At 46.4% G+C, this 15,650-nt stretch overlaps 1 protein-coding gene across 1 annotated transcript; it reads right to left on the bottom strand.

Moving 5' to 3' along the window:
- Nucleotides 1-7,264: 7,264 nt before the first annotated feature.
- Nucleotides 7,265-9,274, bottom strand: TLNRD1 (talin rod domain containing 1). The gene has a single exon (XM_054272732.1). It carries the CDS (start codon nt 9,095-9,097, stop codon nt 8,030-8,032), a length of 1,068 nt encoding a protein of 355 aa, XP_054128707.1. The 5' UTR covers nt 9,098-9,274; the 3' UTR covers nt 7,265-8,029.
- Nucleotides 9,275-15,650: the final 6,376 nt, after the last annotated feature.

Below are 15,650 nucleotides of genomic sequence, written 5' to 3'. Positions count from 1 at the left end.
TTCAAGACACATTTTGGAAGGATGTCCATGGCATGGAGGTGGTTGGCATTCACATCCAGAGAGAACAGGGGTGTTTCTGATGCCACCAGGATCTGTCTCATGCACGTGGCCTCTGCAGGGATAACGTGCACAAAGGGATCTCTCTCCCACATCTGGGTGCTGCACCAGGAGCAGAGGGTGGAGGGACAGAGATGAAATCTGTGGTTGTGATGTGAAAGCAAGATGCACAATGCTGGCATCTGGCAGCCATAAAACACACATGAGGCAGAGCTGGGCCTTGGGCTGCTGCCAGCCAGGGTGCCTAAAGGATAACAAGAGCTTGGAACCCGTGCAGAAGGGTCAGGATGGCAGAACACAATCATGGCACATGCTGGTACTGCAACTGCAAATTCCCAGCTTCCCAGGGTTTCACTAAGAGTGTACCCAACATCCTAAATTAATTTTAAACCCACAGGCATTCAAAGTTCATCACAAATTATGAGGCCCACAAAACAACCAGACATACACCTCCCAATGAAAATCAGTGGGAGTTAAGCCCCTAAATACTCCAGAAGTTCTGACCAAGTATTTTCCTTTTCCCCCCCTCTTAAAAACCCCAAGTTGTGTCGTCCCTTTGAGCCTCTCTTGCTCATAGCTTTTTAGCTTTTTTCAGTGCTATATTTCACTGTAATTTCTTGGGAGCATCCCAACCTGCAGTGGCCAGGCAGCAGCACCTATCTGGGGTTTCAGAGATAGTGCTGGTGTCTCTGGAGCATGTAGCACTCACTTCAACAACTGCTCTTCAGCCCACTCACGTGTTACCACCTCCATTTACAGGCACAAACTCCTCTAATGCCAGTCACAAGACAAGACAAGATTACAGATCCTGAATGAAACCACATCTAAACTCAGTATTAAGGAAATTTCATGCGGGCAGTTTCACTTACAGACTTTCTTGCAATGCCTAGGACCTATCTGAGTTTCTAAAAAGTGAGTTTTTAATTATGAGCAGAGAAACAATAGCTCACTTCAGCATGAAAAAGAATACACCCATTATTTTTCCATGCTCTGTAATTTAAAAATAGGTCAACTCATTAGCTTTAAAGCTTTCAAAAATACTAAAACTGAAACAGAGGGCTCCGTTTCTTTTTGTTTTTTAAGCCAGACCCAGAGATTGAAGAGTTTTAGACCAATGACTACTTTAGGATGATGAAAGAGGATAAAGTTTTTGAACTATGAATCTAATATAGCCAGAACAGATTGATTTCATAGTAAATTTTTAAACAGAAAGTAAATTTTTAAACATTGACTAAATTTGAAGCATTTAAATAAGACCAGAGCATTAACTGCACACCAATCCAGAAGTGCTGCAGGGCCTATAATTTGTCACTCTGCACATACAGATCAAGATGACTTTTCTCACATTTTTCCATTGTGTGCATGGTCAGAATGCAAACAGGGGCCAAAGTGCACCTGAACAGCCAATTGAGAGACTTCCTATGTGTAATGTGAACCAGACAGAATCAATACATACTGAAAAAATTGACTAGGAAAAGGCAATTTCTTACTCTGTGCTTAAAACCGTAACCCTCAGGGCCAGAATTGCTCTCTTGACATTTTGTAAGTTGACAACAACAGAATTATGGTTAGTGGGACATTGACTCCCAGTGCTTCCCAAGCACCTTCTGCATGACCTGGGGGACACCTGGTGTGCATTCAGGATGAAACACAAGTTCATCAGTGACCAACAGGCTTCAGGGCTGTGTTCTCTATCCCCAGACCAAAGTTCAGCTTCCTGCTGCCCAAACAAAACTGGAGAAAAACTGCTGGTTTAAGATCTTGATAGGTAAGTCAGACCAAAACCCAACTACTCTGAGCCATCTCGTACTTCCAGTCACTTCAGCTGAGAATAATTTGATTTTAAAATTGAATTTAGGCAAGTTGTTAGTAATCACTTTTCAAGTATTTATTTTATTGAGGGAGGGAGGAGAGGAAAAATCAAGCTATTTAGCTTTCCAAGTATTTAACATAAAACGCAGAAGAGCTCCATCTGGCAACCAGCAGGATTTCTAAATAATCTAAATAGTATCTACATAAGAACCAGGCTGTCTATGGAGTGAGACAACTTCAACTTTTACAGCCACAAGAAGTCTTTATTAACATAAAAGGAAATTATAAAGAATTACGTTAGAACAGGAACAAGAGCCTGGCAAGCTGACAAAAGACCCCAGGAATCTCTGCATTAATCTTGAAATGCTGCTTTTGACTTGTTGGAATATAGCATCATACTCTGCATGGTTTTAAAAAAACAAAATAAAAACCCTCTTAGGTTCAAAGGACTCAAGCACAATAAAACCAGCTCCAGGAAAATATTCAGATTAATGAAAATCAATATGTAATTCCTTACTTTGCTACACAAAAAACAACCCTTAATATTTGAACATATTTTGGAAAACATCAGTATTTAATTAAAGTCATGGAAAAAGCCCTTCATGTCCATAGATGTCTGTCTTCATTAAGAAGATGGTTCTGAGTAATGCTGCTAATTATGTAAATTAAATACATTTTTTTGAACTAGTTTTACATATAGAAAATATGGTAATTCTAATTTCCAAGTAAGTAAACACCTCAGAGTATACAGTATTTAATTTTCTGAGTTACTCATGTGTAAGATCTGGCCTTGCACTTCATACCTAGCCCATCCACTTTTTGGATCATTTGTGAATGATCCAAACCTGGTGGTGGTTTGGTGTCATATGGGAAATATTTAACTGGTCCTCCATGCCCCTGTCAAGTTGCCATTGGGATTTTCTGTCAGTTTCTTGGCAAAAAATCAAAGAGCGAAACAGTGGGCCCAAAAAAACATGTTATGGTGATCCTGTGTGGATAGGGCAGCCTTGAAGCTCTGCGTTTTCCGCTATCCCTGGGCTACAGGAAGAGAATTTCTATCTTTATCACTGCCCATCTGGCACCTTTCACAGGCAGCAAGAACAAAGAAGTAAAACGTACTGGCCCCTACCATCTGCTTCTGCTTGTGAAGCCTGGAGAGAGCCCGATAGGGAAGAAAGCAAAGAAAGATAAAACCCAACCCCTTCGTTTCCCACCAAACTGTTCTGGCAGGTACACGTTGTGCCTGGATTGTACATCTCTTGGGGCCACCCCAGAGACCTCTGGTTCCCCACAGCAGCCCAGCTGCTGAGCACAGAGCATCCCAAACCCTCCCAGCCTCCTGCCAGCCCCGAGAGAAAGGCTCTGCTGGCTGAGAGTTCCTTTATTGGATCAGCCGCTGCTTTATCTAGCATAGGAAAATTCCTGTGGGTTTAATAAGAGGTATTGCCCTACAGATTTTCTCTGGTCCCACCTCCTTTCCCATCAGCCACATCCCCTGTTACTGCAAGGCTGCATACACCATGTGTTGGCTGGACCCCTTCTGTCTCTGACAGAAGTTTGGCCAAAAAGAGCAGATTTTCTGCTACTTTGATCATTTCCTGTGGTAAAAAGTGAAGGGAATTATCTGACCCAGGGTCTTTTTTTTTTTTTTTTTTCTTTCTTAGTTTTGAAAAATAACATGGCTTTACATTTGCAAGTTCCCTTAAATAGTGTACTTGCTTTCCAATAGCATTCTGCTGCTGGTTTACTGGTTGCCTTACAGAACTTACTTTTTTTAGAATCAGAAAACACATTGCTCTGATCTCAAACTCAAACTCAGCTGCTGTATTATTACATCAGTAATGACCTTCCCCCTGCTGAAGGAGCAACCACAAGATAGTATCAAATTTACAGACAATACAAAGGTGGCAGCTTCTTCCCAGTTAAAAAATTATTACATTTAAAAAACAAGCTTACTTCTCTTGTGGTGGGGATAGCGTTGTTTTTGGCTACAGATGTGCATTGCATAATGTCTTTAGAAATAAGTTAACCATTTTATTTAATGCACTATTAAGAATGCATTTAACTATGACATATGTGATAGAAGCACCCTAAAACTTTTTTTTTTCCTTCAAGGCTCCACATCAGAAAATCTCCTGCTTGTGTAAGCCCATGATGCAATAGTCACAGTACCTGCTAATTTAAATGGTGAGGAAGATTTGGGAACAGGACCCTAACTATGGTGCCAAGTGAGAATCACTGACCTCAATGGGCCCTGCAAGTGCACCCTGAAAACTCATCCATTTTGTATTTCTTCTGACCCAGAGTGTACAAAGTAAGCAAACAGCACGAATCTACCTACTGAATTACTGTCTTGTGTCAGAACTGATATTCTATAGGAATAAATGCCAAACAAATTATCACCATATACATTATCTTTATAGAATGTGGCACTATAGCCACATACATTTAAAATAGATTCATATATTCACACTTAGTAGTGGGACCCCACTTTTTTCATCTCAGAAAAATGCCACAATGTGCAAGTTGTGCTTGTTGGCATCAAAACTCTGGAAATTTTTTCAACTTTGCTGTGCTAATTACATGAGTAGCCAGATTTTGATAGATACACATTTTGATGATGTGTTAAGCTGAGACCAGGGTGCAGCGTGTGCCTCCCTTTTTGCAAGCTGTACTCTCAAAAGAAATGACAATGTTTTGACCTGTTAAAATTACTGTTGTTTTAAAACGTCACAGGAAGTTACTTTGGTGAATTTACTATTTGTGTATATTTATTTTTTTTATCAGCCTGTTAAAAAATCATGGCCTGGCTACATTTCCCACTTTATTTATAAAACTGAATCTTTCCTGAACTCAGACAGCTCAAAAGCAAAGGGACATCTAAGGCAGTCTGGTTCCTTTCAGTATTAAAAAAAGAAGATACGTACTTATTTTTATATGTATGCATGTACCTCACTTAAAAATATAATAAGAAGGGGGAGAAAGAATCTACAGTAACCTTGTTAAAACAAAAATTGCACTAAACCACTTCAAACAAGATCTTACCACAACAAAAATCAGCGTTATCATCGTTAATAACACAGTGCATTTCATATGCAGAGGTAATAAGGAGGCTGTACTGTGATCCATATAATCTCAATAATGTATAAATGAATCAAAAAGGATCTAATTAGTTCAGCAGCACCAAAAACTACTAAGTAGAAACATCAAAAGAGCCAGCGGGACATTAATTTTTTTTTCAGGATTGTCTGTTTTGTGTCTGGCAGGAGGAGGCCCCACCATGGAGGTGACAGCACCTGGAGCTCAAGGATGCTGCTGTGGTGAGCCCTGCAGCTCCCAGCCCATCCCTGCACGTCCCGCACGGATCCTGCCCCACCGGGATCCGCACGGGAAGGGTGGGGCGGGCTCCTCACCTCCTGTCTGCAGATAGCACATCCTGAACCAACACTGCCCCTTTTCCTCCTTCCACACAGCCCCGGCGGAAAGGAGAACAGCCACCGGCGAGGCGCCTCGGCTCCCACGGACACACGCGAGCGAGGGAGACCAAGGAGAGCTGGGCAGAGACTGCACCCAGCACGGAGCCATGGGACCTCCCTGAGCAGAGACTGCACCCAGCACGGAGCCATGGGACCTCCCTGAGCAGAGACTGCACCCAGCACAGAGAGACTGCACCCAGCACGGAGCCATGGGACCTCCCTGAGCAGAGACTGCACCCAGCACGGAGCCATGGGACCTCCCTGAGCAGAGACTGCACCCAGCACAGAGAGACTGCACCCAGCATGGAGCCATGGAAAGCTGAGCAGAGACTGCACCCAGCACAGAGAGACTGCACCCAGCATGGAGCCATGGGACCTCCCTGAGCAGGGACTGCACCCAGCACGGAGCCATGGGACCTCCCTGGAGATGGCCTTGGCCTCCTGCGAGTCCATCCCGACTCCTGCCCTACTGATGGGAAAAGGTTTGTGTGTGCAGACCTGAGAACCCCTTAGCAAATACCTGTGGAGGCATCCCAGTCAAAGGTAGAACACTGTGTGCATAGATGTACTTATTTTAATAAATAATTAGAATAATAAGAATAATAAATACTTAGAACCTGTGTTCTATGTGGTGAAGTGTGGAAGTGGGAGGACTTCTGTACTTCACCACGTAGCTGTGGGCAGCTGTGCCTCTGCAGCACTCACTGCACGGCAAGAACATCACACCCTGCAGGAGTGCAGCCTGGGCTGATTATGGCAAAGAATTGTTCACACAATTCACTGAAGTCAGAAAAGTTCCATTTAAATATAAACAGAACCTAACCCACAGGTCCACTGTACTTAAGGAATTATTTCTCTCTAACCCTGAAGATATGGATGTAGCTTGTATCTCCTCCAACAGATGTGTCTGTCCACTACCCAGTAATGGTTCACTCCACTTAAGTAAAAGCATCATATGCAAGAGAAACAATAATGCTATAAAACAAAGACCTTTCACTACTCCAGGTCCATTCCACACCCAAAGCCCAAAGGTTTCCTTCTTCAAAGGAATAAACAGGACAGTATTTGTTGAGGTTTAAGCCACAGTAACATTCTAAGGAGCCAACAGCTTTCAACATGGTTTGATCTGCAGACCTATTAAAAAACCCAATTACGCAATGGAGCAGGACAGAGAAACAAAACCTCCTTTCCAGAAGATTTGCTCTTCTATTTAATGCAACAGATCTCACAGGGCCAGGCTGACAACATTCATCACTGCAGCTCTGGGAACTACTGCAGCATGCATGAAGCTCCACTCACACCTCCCAAGGAATTCAACTGGAGGTCGGCTGCACCTCAAAAGTCAGCCATGGTCTGCTGTAATCTACAACATCAAACTCAAACTCCTGTGACAGAAATCTCTACTGAGGAGCTCCAACACAAACCTCTGAAGAATTCAAGTCCACTCCAGCAAACCTTCACAATCCCAAGAAGACATATGGCACACGCCAGGCTAACCAGCAAAGTTTTCTAAGAAATCATACTGAAACTCATAGATTTAACACACAGATGGCCCACAACACCTGCAAGAATTAAAATTCAAAACCTTCTCAAGAGGTAACACCAAATGCTGCTAAAGACAAACAAAGCCAGGCTGTGCCCTGCTGCAGCAATCACCAGTGCTCTGCACAGCAATCCCAGTGTGTGCAGCACTGCCCAGCTGCCCACAGACACAACTGGAGCAGCTCTGTGTGCTAGGGCTAGTACTGGGATAGGAACAGTATTTATGAAAATAAAAGAACTGAATTGAAGCCTCTATGCTGCTGTCTAGAACTTACAGTTACGTTTGTACCACCCATTCCCTGGGGGAAATGACATACAATACAAACAGGCCTAGTTGTTCAATTATTCAAGTATTAAAAGATTCACAGAAAAGCATCTGAGAAACATAACATTTTAATAGATGAAATAAATACTCCAGTACATGCAAGATAAAAACTGACATTGGAAAAAAATTAAAAATCACTTTTGTTATAGTGTAATTTTGTTTGTTTGTTTAAACACTCACAGTAGCTTTTCCCCCAGTTTGGAAATCAACACATGGAAAACATAATCACAACCTCCAGTCCTTCCACTCCTACACACCAAATGCACTTCTAACCTAACACTTGATGCAAAATAAAAAAAGTCATACAAAACAAAAACAAACAAAATAGTAGCTACATCCATCATCTATGTGTTGTTGGGTTTTTTCATTTTTTAAATGAGTTAGAACTGAGGTAACCTTTTTCCTGCACAACCGAACAGCAAAATTTAGAAGGGAAATTTCGGAAGACAAGACAAGACAAACTTTAAAAACCGCACCCAGCGCGATTAAAGCTCTTTTTTTCTCCTTTTTCTAAGATACCCCCACCTCCCCAAATATAAAAAACTTTGAAACAGTTTTACCACTTGTGTGAAGACCTTGTTGAATAAAGGAAAATTTATCTGGAGATACTTGCTTAACTTTAAAGTAAAATAAAAAGAAGCCAAAACTGGCTACCTTTATTAGTACATATAGTTTGAATACGTTCTGCTTCTTCACCACATGAAATCAAAGGATTGGGCTCATCCAAGCAAATTCTTTGGTATACAAAAAAGGGGTGAGGAGGTGGGATATTATTTTCCTTTAGCAATGACTGGGATCTAAACAGAAGATGTGGGGGTTAATTCACAGAATTGGAGTTCACTGGCGGTAAAGTCCTGGGTGAAGATCTTTCTCTTAGTGCCTGAGATAGCAGGTTGCAGCCATCCGAGACGGCGCAAGCTGAGTTCCTCAACCGTTCCCTGTAATCGCTCATTTTGGTGCTACTTTCGGGGTGTTGGGCGATATCCCTGAGGCATTGGGTCAGGAGCACACAAGCAGATACCACGCTCATGGCTCCTCCTAGGATGGCAGTTTGCACAGCTTTGCCCTCTGGATTAATGGTGGCAGCTTTACCCAAAAACTGGGGCTCAGTGGCAAAGCCCACCAGAGCATAGACGGACTGCACCAAAGGTCCACTGAACAAGACGCACCGGTTCCTGGTCAGCTCGCTGGGCGAGGTCTTGACCTCCTTGACACAGGCCAAGAGGGCAGAGGCGCTGGTGCTCATACATTTGACACTGAGTTTGAACTGCTCCTTAGCAAATTTATCCTTGGATTTCTCACTGGCCAGCACGCAGGCGTCTGTCAGGAATTTCAAGTTCTTGGACATGTTCTGAGAAACCTCCAGCAGGAGCTGAGGGCTCATATCTGCCAAAGGGGTGGTCTTCAAGACCCCGCAGCCGTGCTCCACCTCATGCCTACATCGGGTCACCTTGTAGCGATCCACCAAGCCAGGCATGGCCGGCTGGGCCCCCGGAGTCTCCACTGCAGCCAGGTAGGCAGCGTGGGCAGAGCACTCGGTCAGGGAGACCACCAGCTCCCCCATCTCCATCAGGCTTTCTCCCACCTCCCCGAAGCGTCCCATGTTGAGCTGGCTCTGGACGTCATGGGTCAAGATGGAGAGTCCTTTGGTCCTGGCAATGATCGTGTCCCTGCACTTCTCAAAGGACTCACCGAAGACAGACAGGCTCTCGGTGTTCACCGGCCTGGTCTCGCTCGACAGCAGAAGCAGATCGGCCACCAGTTGCATCTTGATCTTGCAGTGGTCGCAGATAGAGATGAGCTTCTTCCTCTGCAGGGAGCTGCTGCTGGGGATGCCGCCGCCGGAGACCTCGCTGCTGGACTTGCCGGAGCCACCGCTAGCCATAGCGCCGGGGGGGCACTCGCATGCCGCTCGCTACCCCGCTGCTGCCGCCTCCGCCGCCGCCCGAGCAGTCCCGACTGAGCCCGGCAGGATCGCTCTGCCTTTTCCGCAACATCATTCCATTAATCGCCGGGAGGCACGAAAAGGCTCTGGGCGCCGGGGCTGCCGCCGCTCGGGGAGCGAGCTCGGCCGGGGCGCCCGCCCCGCTCCGGCGCCAGCCTCCGCTCCTACGGCGCTCCCGCGGCGGGGCGGCGCTCGCCGGGCGCCCCCGGGCCCCGGTCTGGCATCCTTTAGCTACAAATACGGAATTTTTTTTTCTCCTTTCCTTCTCGCACGCTGGCTCGCCTTCCTTCCACCGTCTCGTCCGGCTCGCCGGCTGCGGGATCCTGCGCGAAGTTCCCTTTAGCGGACGCGGTACCTCAGGGACGCTCCTCCGCCGCGCGGAGTTGGGGCAGGGGCGCAGCCCTCCAAGTTGCTACCGCGCCCCCGGCGCCTCCGCTCGGGGAGCGCCCGCCGGGCACAGCTCGCAGGGGCCGGAGGGGCGGCGGCTGCGCACCATGTGCCGCCCCCGGCGCCCGCCGCGGCCCCGGCTCGCAGGAAGCGCCGCGGAGGGTGTGGCCCGCCCGCCCCGCACGGCCCCGCCGCGCACCCGCGGGGAGCCGGCCCGGGAGGGGAGAGGGGCACGGCGGGGAGCCGGGACGCGGGGGAGCGCGGGGGGAAGGAAAAAAAAAATAAAGAAGAAAGAGAGGAGGGGGTAAAAAAAAAAAAGCTCCACCGGATCCGGGTGCTGGGGCGGGCGGGCGGATCCGTTCCCCTTCCTTTGCCGCTGCCTCACTCCTTCCTGCCGCGATCATTCACGCGGCCGCTGCGCGCTCGCTCCCCGCCGCCGCCGTCCATCCCTTGCGCCCCGGGCCCTCCTCGCCGGCTCCCGCGGTGGCGCCGCCGCACCAACTTAGGCTCTTCCCGCAAACAAGGGTGGTGGCCGCGGGCTGCAGCCGCGGATGCTGCGACCCGCCCGGCCTTGCGCTCCTCCTGCCATCTTCCCTGGCTGAGCGGCCAACTCCCAGGGAGAAAAAAAAAAAAAAGAAAAAGGAAAAAAAAAAGAAAAAAAAAAAGAGGGGTAGGAAATCTTCGTTTAAATTCCCTTTCTCAGGCTTTCAGACAAACTACTGGGAAGCGGCGGCTGCGACGGCGCTGCCAGCCAGACGCTGCACGGCTCCGGGGGAGCTCCCCCGCCCCGCTGCCTTTGCTGTAACCTCACTTGAGCCTATCGAAATCTTTTGTGCGGTGTCACCGCCCTTCGTTTAAATCCTGCCCTCCCCCCGCCGCCGCTCCGCGCCTGCCGCCGCTCGCTCCTCCCAGGCGGAGGGGGCAGCAGCGCCGGCACCGCCCGCCCGTCCCCGCCGCTGCCCCGGCCCCGTCCCCGTCCCCGCCGCGCGGGGCTCCGGAGGGGCTCCGCCAGTGCTCACACAGCGGCGGTGCCCGAGGGAGAGGCCGCTGGGAGGAAGGCGAGAGGCAGCCGGACAGCGCGGCCCGGGGCGCACGGAGCAGTCGGATACCGGAGAGCGAGGAGCCGGCCCGGCCCGGCCCGGGTGCCGCTCCCTGCCCCGGGCAGCCCGCCAGGTGAGTGCGGCGTTCCGCTCGGAGCTCCCGGGCCGCGGGCGCTGTCCCGGGCCGGGGGGCAGAGCCCGTTCCTGTGACAGAGCCCCGGGCAGCGCGGCTCGGAGCGCGGGCCCGCCTCGCTCATCCCGCGGGCTCCGGTACCCGGCCCGCCCTGGCCGTGCTGAAACGGGAGCGCTGGAAACGCGGGATGGGGAACTGCCGCAGCTTTCTTTACACTCAAATACTGCTCTCAGCACAGGCCTTGACCCAGGTTTTAAACCAATGAAGACGATTTTGGTCTGTTGCTTTCCCGTTTCTGTCGCTGTTTTTGAACACTGGTTACTGTTTATTAGACTTCAGCAGGGAAAATGTAAACCTACTGACACTGCTGTGTACTGAAAGCTCTACAAAGACTTCCTCTGATCTGTTTCCATTCTGCAGCACACCGAGAACTTTTTGAGATGATTCTTGTCAAAAGCAAGATGTTAGGCTCAGTAAACCTGAGGCACACATCACATTCTGTCCTGTTACACAGTATCTGCATCAATATAATTCTGATTAATCAAAACCCATGGTGAAGCCACATCCTATATTTGTTATGTATTTTGCTGTAGCTTAAGCTGCAGCTAAATAATAACATTATTTTGCACCTTTAAATCAGAATTCTCTTTTTAAGTCAGCTGCCTAATTCTAGACATTTACAATTCATTTAGCATTGGTTACAGATGTTACAGAGCTCCAGAAGTACATTTGTCCCAATTCACAGTTAACATCCTACATTCCTACTGCTGCAGGGGTATAAGTGACCTTGAAATAAATGGAAATTGAACCAGATTCCTCACTTGCAGTTGCAGGTCAGCTCCAGCAATATCCTGGCACAAACAGAGCCCACCAAATGGATTCCATACATTTAAAGAGCTTCAGACAAGTTTATGTGCACATAAACTTGGCCATTAGCTAGAAGAACCTTTGGCCTTCTCATTGTAGAGCAGGATGAACAGAGATGTGAAAGTGGGGGATTAACAGGGTGTACATATTTGGGGGGCAAAGGAAGCCCTTGCCATAAAGTCAGGCTTGAGGAAAGGGGTAGATTCTGGTCTATGGGTGTGTCAAAAATAGGGCAGTTCTCCACCCATCCCTCCTCACAAAAACAGTGTGAGGGAAATTCTGTTTACTTGAGTCAGATTATAGCAGTTTCAAGGAAGGTCATGATTTGGGCCTAAACAATTTTGGCTTACTGCCAGCGACTTGTTTTCAAAAGTATAAATAGGAATGATTTCAGAGTACTCTGAAAAATAAAAATCAATGGGCAGAAGAAGCCAGCTGAACTATATTTCAAAGTATTTCCAGATACATCCTTAAATGAGGTTAGATAGTATGCAGCACAAGGAATGTCTCTCATAAATATTAACCTAGTTTATCTTTAATGAGGATTGACTACATTTAATTAGGGTTTGAAAGATTTCATTTTAGAAAACGTAGGTCTCATCCCTGGCTAGAAGAGGTGTTACATGACCTAATAATCTTTTCCATTTTTAGATGCTGCTGCCTGCCATGATACTCTGTGTGATTTGTGCCATTCCCCAAGGACAAAGGAGAGAGGTCCTTGGTTTGGACAGGTCCTGCAGTTGCCTCCTGCACCAGTCTCCCTCCACAGAAACCCAGCTGGGCCTTAACCAAGGCAGACCAAAGCTCTTAGGAACTGCTACAGTATAAAGCAAATTTTTTTCTAGCTCTGATAACCCATCCACCAGGCTGATCCAGTCTTTATCTGCCCTGTTATTAGCCAGGGGGAAGACTGGTAATTTTTTTCCTGTAGTAGGTGTTGCATGTGGATAGTGTCCAAGCAGGTCTTGCCAAATGCCATTGTCCTCCCATAGTAGCCCTGGGTGTTTAGTATTTCTGCATATTAAATGTTTGGGGAAGAGTGACTTGGCTTTTGCTTTTTGAAAAAATAATGTCCAAAATACTACCTTCATTAGTCATTTTTACCATGCAAGTGGCTTTTCCTGGAGCAGGTCCCTGTGAGATCCATCCTACAGACTGTAGGGTTGCTGCCTAGGTACTCCTGGCCTAGCTGGAGTCCCTCTTAGTCTGTGTTTCCCATGAACGTGCTATTTCATTCTAAAAGGCAGCCTTGGAGGTGGATTCTCCTGGGCTGGTACCTGAGCAAGGTATGTGCTTTAAAGTGCCAGTACATGCATCTCTGTGATTGATGAGGAGACGTGTACCCAGTGATGTTTGGGTGGGTATTTCCTTCAAAAGTCTTCTGCACATCTCTTTCAAGGAGGATGTGTTCATACCCATTTATTTCAGTGCAAAGGTGATGCAAAGGGCCTGGGCAGCTCACTGAATTGGTGTAAAAACTTGGACAATGTGAAAATCAGGTGGCCATGTTTGGCTTTGAAAAGACTTCACTGACAGAGTCTGAATGAATTAACTCTCTGGGGTTCAAACCAGCAGGCATTGTCAGATACAAGGGATTAAAAGGCTTTTTAATGTGGCTTAGTAGTGTACAGAAGATTGGCTTACTTGTATGAGCTCTTCTTTTGTCACATTGATCTTTATTTTGCATTGTGCTTAGTACAACAGAATCTGGAGGCTGAAGTCTTCTTTCCTGAATCGTCTGAAAAGACTTGGCCCTTTTATTGCTTAGTAAAATATTTTATTGTGAAGGAGGAATTGATTTTTGCCAGTGTTGAGTAATAGCTGAAGAATACCAAGTTGTAATAATTTCATGAGCGCTGTATGTGGCCAGGTGGGTGAGAGGAAGTTACTATATGGTGGGTTGTACTTCTTTATATTACTTTCCTGTATAGATGTATTGATCCAACCTAATAGGGAGCTAGCTGATGAAGGAATAAAAGGCAATTCAGTGGTTCCCCTGTGTCAGCTGTATGTGACTAAACCCATGAGGTGGTAATTACAGGAATGATAGCTCCAGTTCTGAGGGATGCAGCTGGTTTGTCAGGCTGTAAACTGAAAATCAGAGGAGGATAAAGTTGGCAGGGACTGATGGAAGAAATACTTCCAATGCCAAGGCAGAGTTTGCAGAAGAGGGTGGATGAAGATGGGCCTTCCTCTGTGCAGCAGTGGAAGTCACACAGAAGGAAAGGCAAGTTTCCAAAAACGACCAGCTTATTGTTCTTGAGATCTATTTTGTCTTAAATGCTTTGGTGCTGAGTAAGTGCTTTGTGGTCAGTGCTTACAGCCATTACTTCATGAGAGATTAAGCTGTGAGGTCTGGGTCTGTCTGGGGTCTGCAGAGGTGGCCATGGTCGATGCACTGGGATGCAACCTGAGAACTGATCTGCCTGTAGCCAAAAACACAGATCTGGAGGAACAGTTAACTAGGCACTTGAGACAGCAAAGTGCAAACACAGTCACAAGTTTTGTTTCTTTTGTCTATGAATAAATAGGTTTTAGGATAGTGGGTGGGCTTTCACATACAGGTTTAATTAATCTGGTGTTCTGATGTGGTGGTTTGTGTTTGTTCTTTTTTTAATATGGCATATTCAAAACCACAGTATCAAAGGTAAGAACAAATTTATTATGTAAACAACATTAATGTAAACATCCCAGTAGTGGGATGCTGGTCAGTTCCTGTTTCTCGGCTGAAAGGTAATACAGCAAAAGAGGTTTTTCTTTTGTTGTCCTTTTATTCATTATTTATTGCACTGTTTTCACCACTTGCTGTATATAATCAATTGGTTGTCCCCTGCTGTTACCATGGATATTTAATACATCAACGTGAAGAAGAGACACATATTTATGAAAAGGAAAATGCAGCTACAAAACTCCTCTTGCACTGAATGGACAGCTGTGCCATATTTTATGTGAATACAGCAAATAATGGCTTTTTGCTCCTTGTTCTTGCCTGCCATCTGCACACACAGACATCCATCCTGCACCTCGTGTGTCTCAGGGCTGGTGCCCAGGAGGTGCCATGCAGCTGCTTGTGTCCCTTCTCCCTCCTGGAGCAGGTGAGAAGGGCCAGAGGCACATTTGCAGCCTTGAAACCCTGGAGCACTCAATGCAAGAATGCCAAATGCTGTTGGTTCCAGTGGTCCAGCACAAACAGCACTCCAAGACCCTCCCTTAGACTCCTACGTCTGGGTTTTTTTGAGATCAAAGGAGAACATGGTATTTTGAACAAAATGTGCAAGGGCCCACCCTTCCTGAACTGCACTTCTGGTTGTATGTTCTGTCCTGCAGCTGAAACACTCTACAGAAGGGTTTGGGTTTCTCCCCTCTCTGCCCTCTTTTAATGTATTGTGAGAGAAGTTTAATAGATGTTTTCACAGGAGCCTCTGGTCCTACACTGCTCTCATTGTGCCTCTCTCTGTGTTCTCTGAGCAGGGCTGCTGGTCATTAACAATTTAAGCTTAGCACCTCTAATTCATCTGAAGTTCATGTAATGTATTACTTACATTAGATGTAGGTGCCAAAACTGACCTGTAAACCTAAAATGAAATTGGGACTACAAAATTAATTTCATTTAGATTCTGAAAATTAGACTATAAATGGAATTCCTGTGGGAGCTGTGTAAATCTTTGACATTGATTTAATGTAATTCTTTCCCTAATAGGGTAACTTTAAATTGTGTAACCAGTACATAGTTTTAACCAGCACAGATTTGTAGCAAATCCTGCATTAAGATGAGTACTAAGAGGAACATGCTGTGGTGTTTCTGAATTTAAGGATCACACTGTATAGTTTTAATGCAGTTGAGTAGACAAGCATCATACCCCTTCCCCAGCCCTGAGCAGGCAGGTAATGACACAAAGCTGTGATGTCATTTATCAGACATCTCCTTCCCATCAATGAATTTTAATTTAAAAAATGCATGTGCACAGGATAACACAAATTCAGGGTAAAGATTTATTTTATGTTCAAAGCTCAAGTCATAATCTGAATTTCAAGGTTAGTACCCAAATTAGAATTTCATGTCGGA

Source organism: Melozone crissalis, unplaced genomic scaffold (genome assembly GCF_028551555.1).
Source record: "Melozone crissalis strain CALT ecotype California unplaced genomic scaffold, PUWL_Pcris_2 ptg000014l_1, whole genome shotgun sequence".
NCBI classification, from domain to species: Eukaryota; Metazoa; Chordata; class Aves; order Passeriformes; family Passerellidae; genus Melozone; species Melozone crissalis.
The sequence above is the reverse complement of the archived record's forward strand: the minus strand, read 5'-3'. Positions and strand labels throughout refer to the sequence as shown.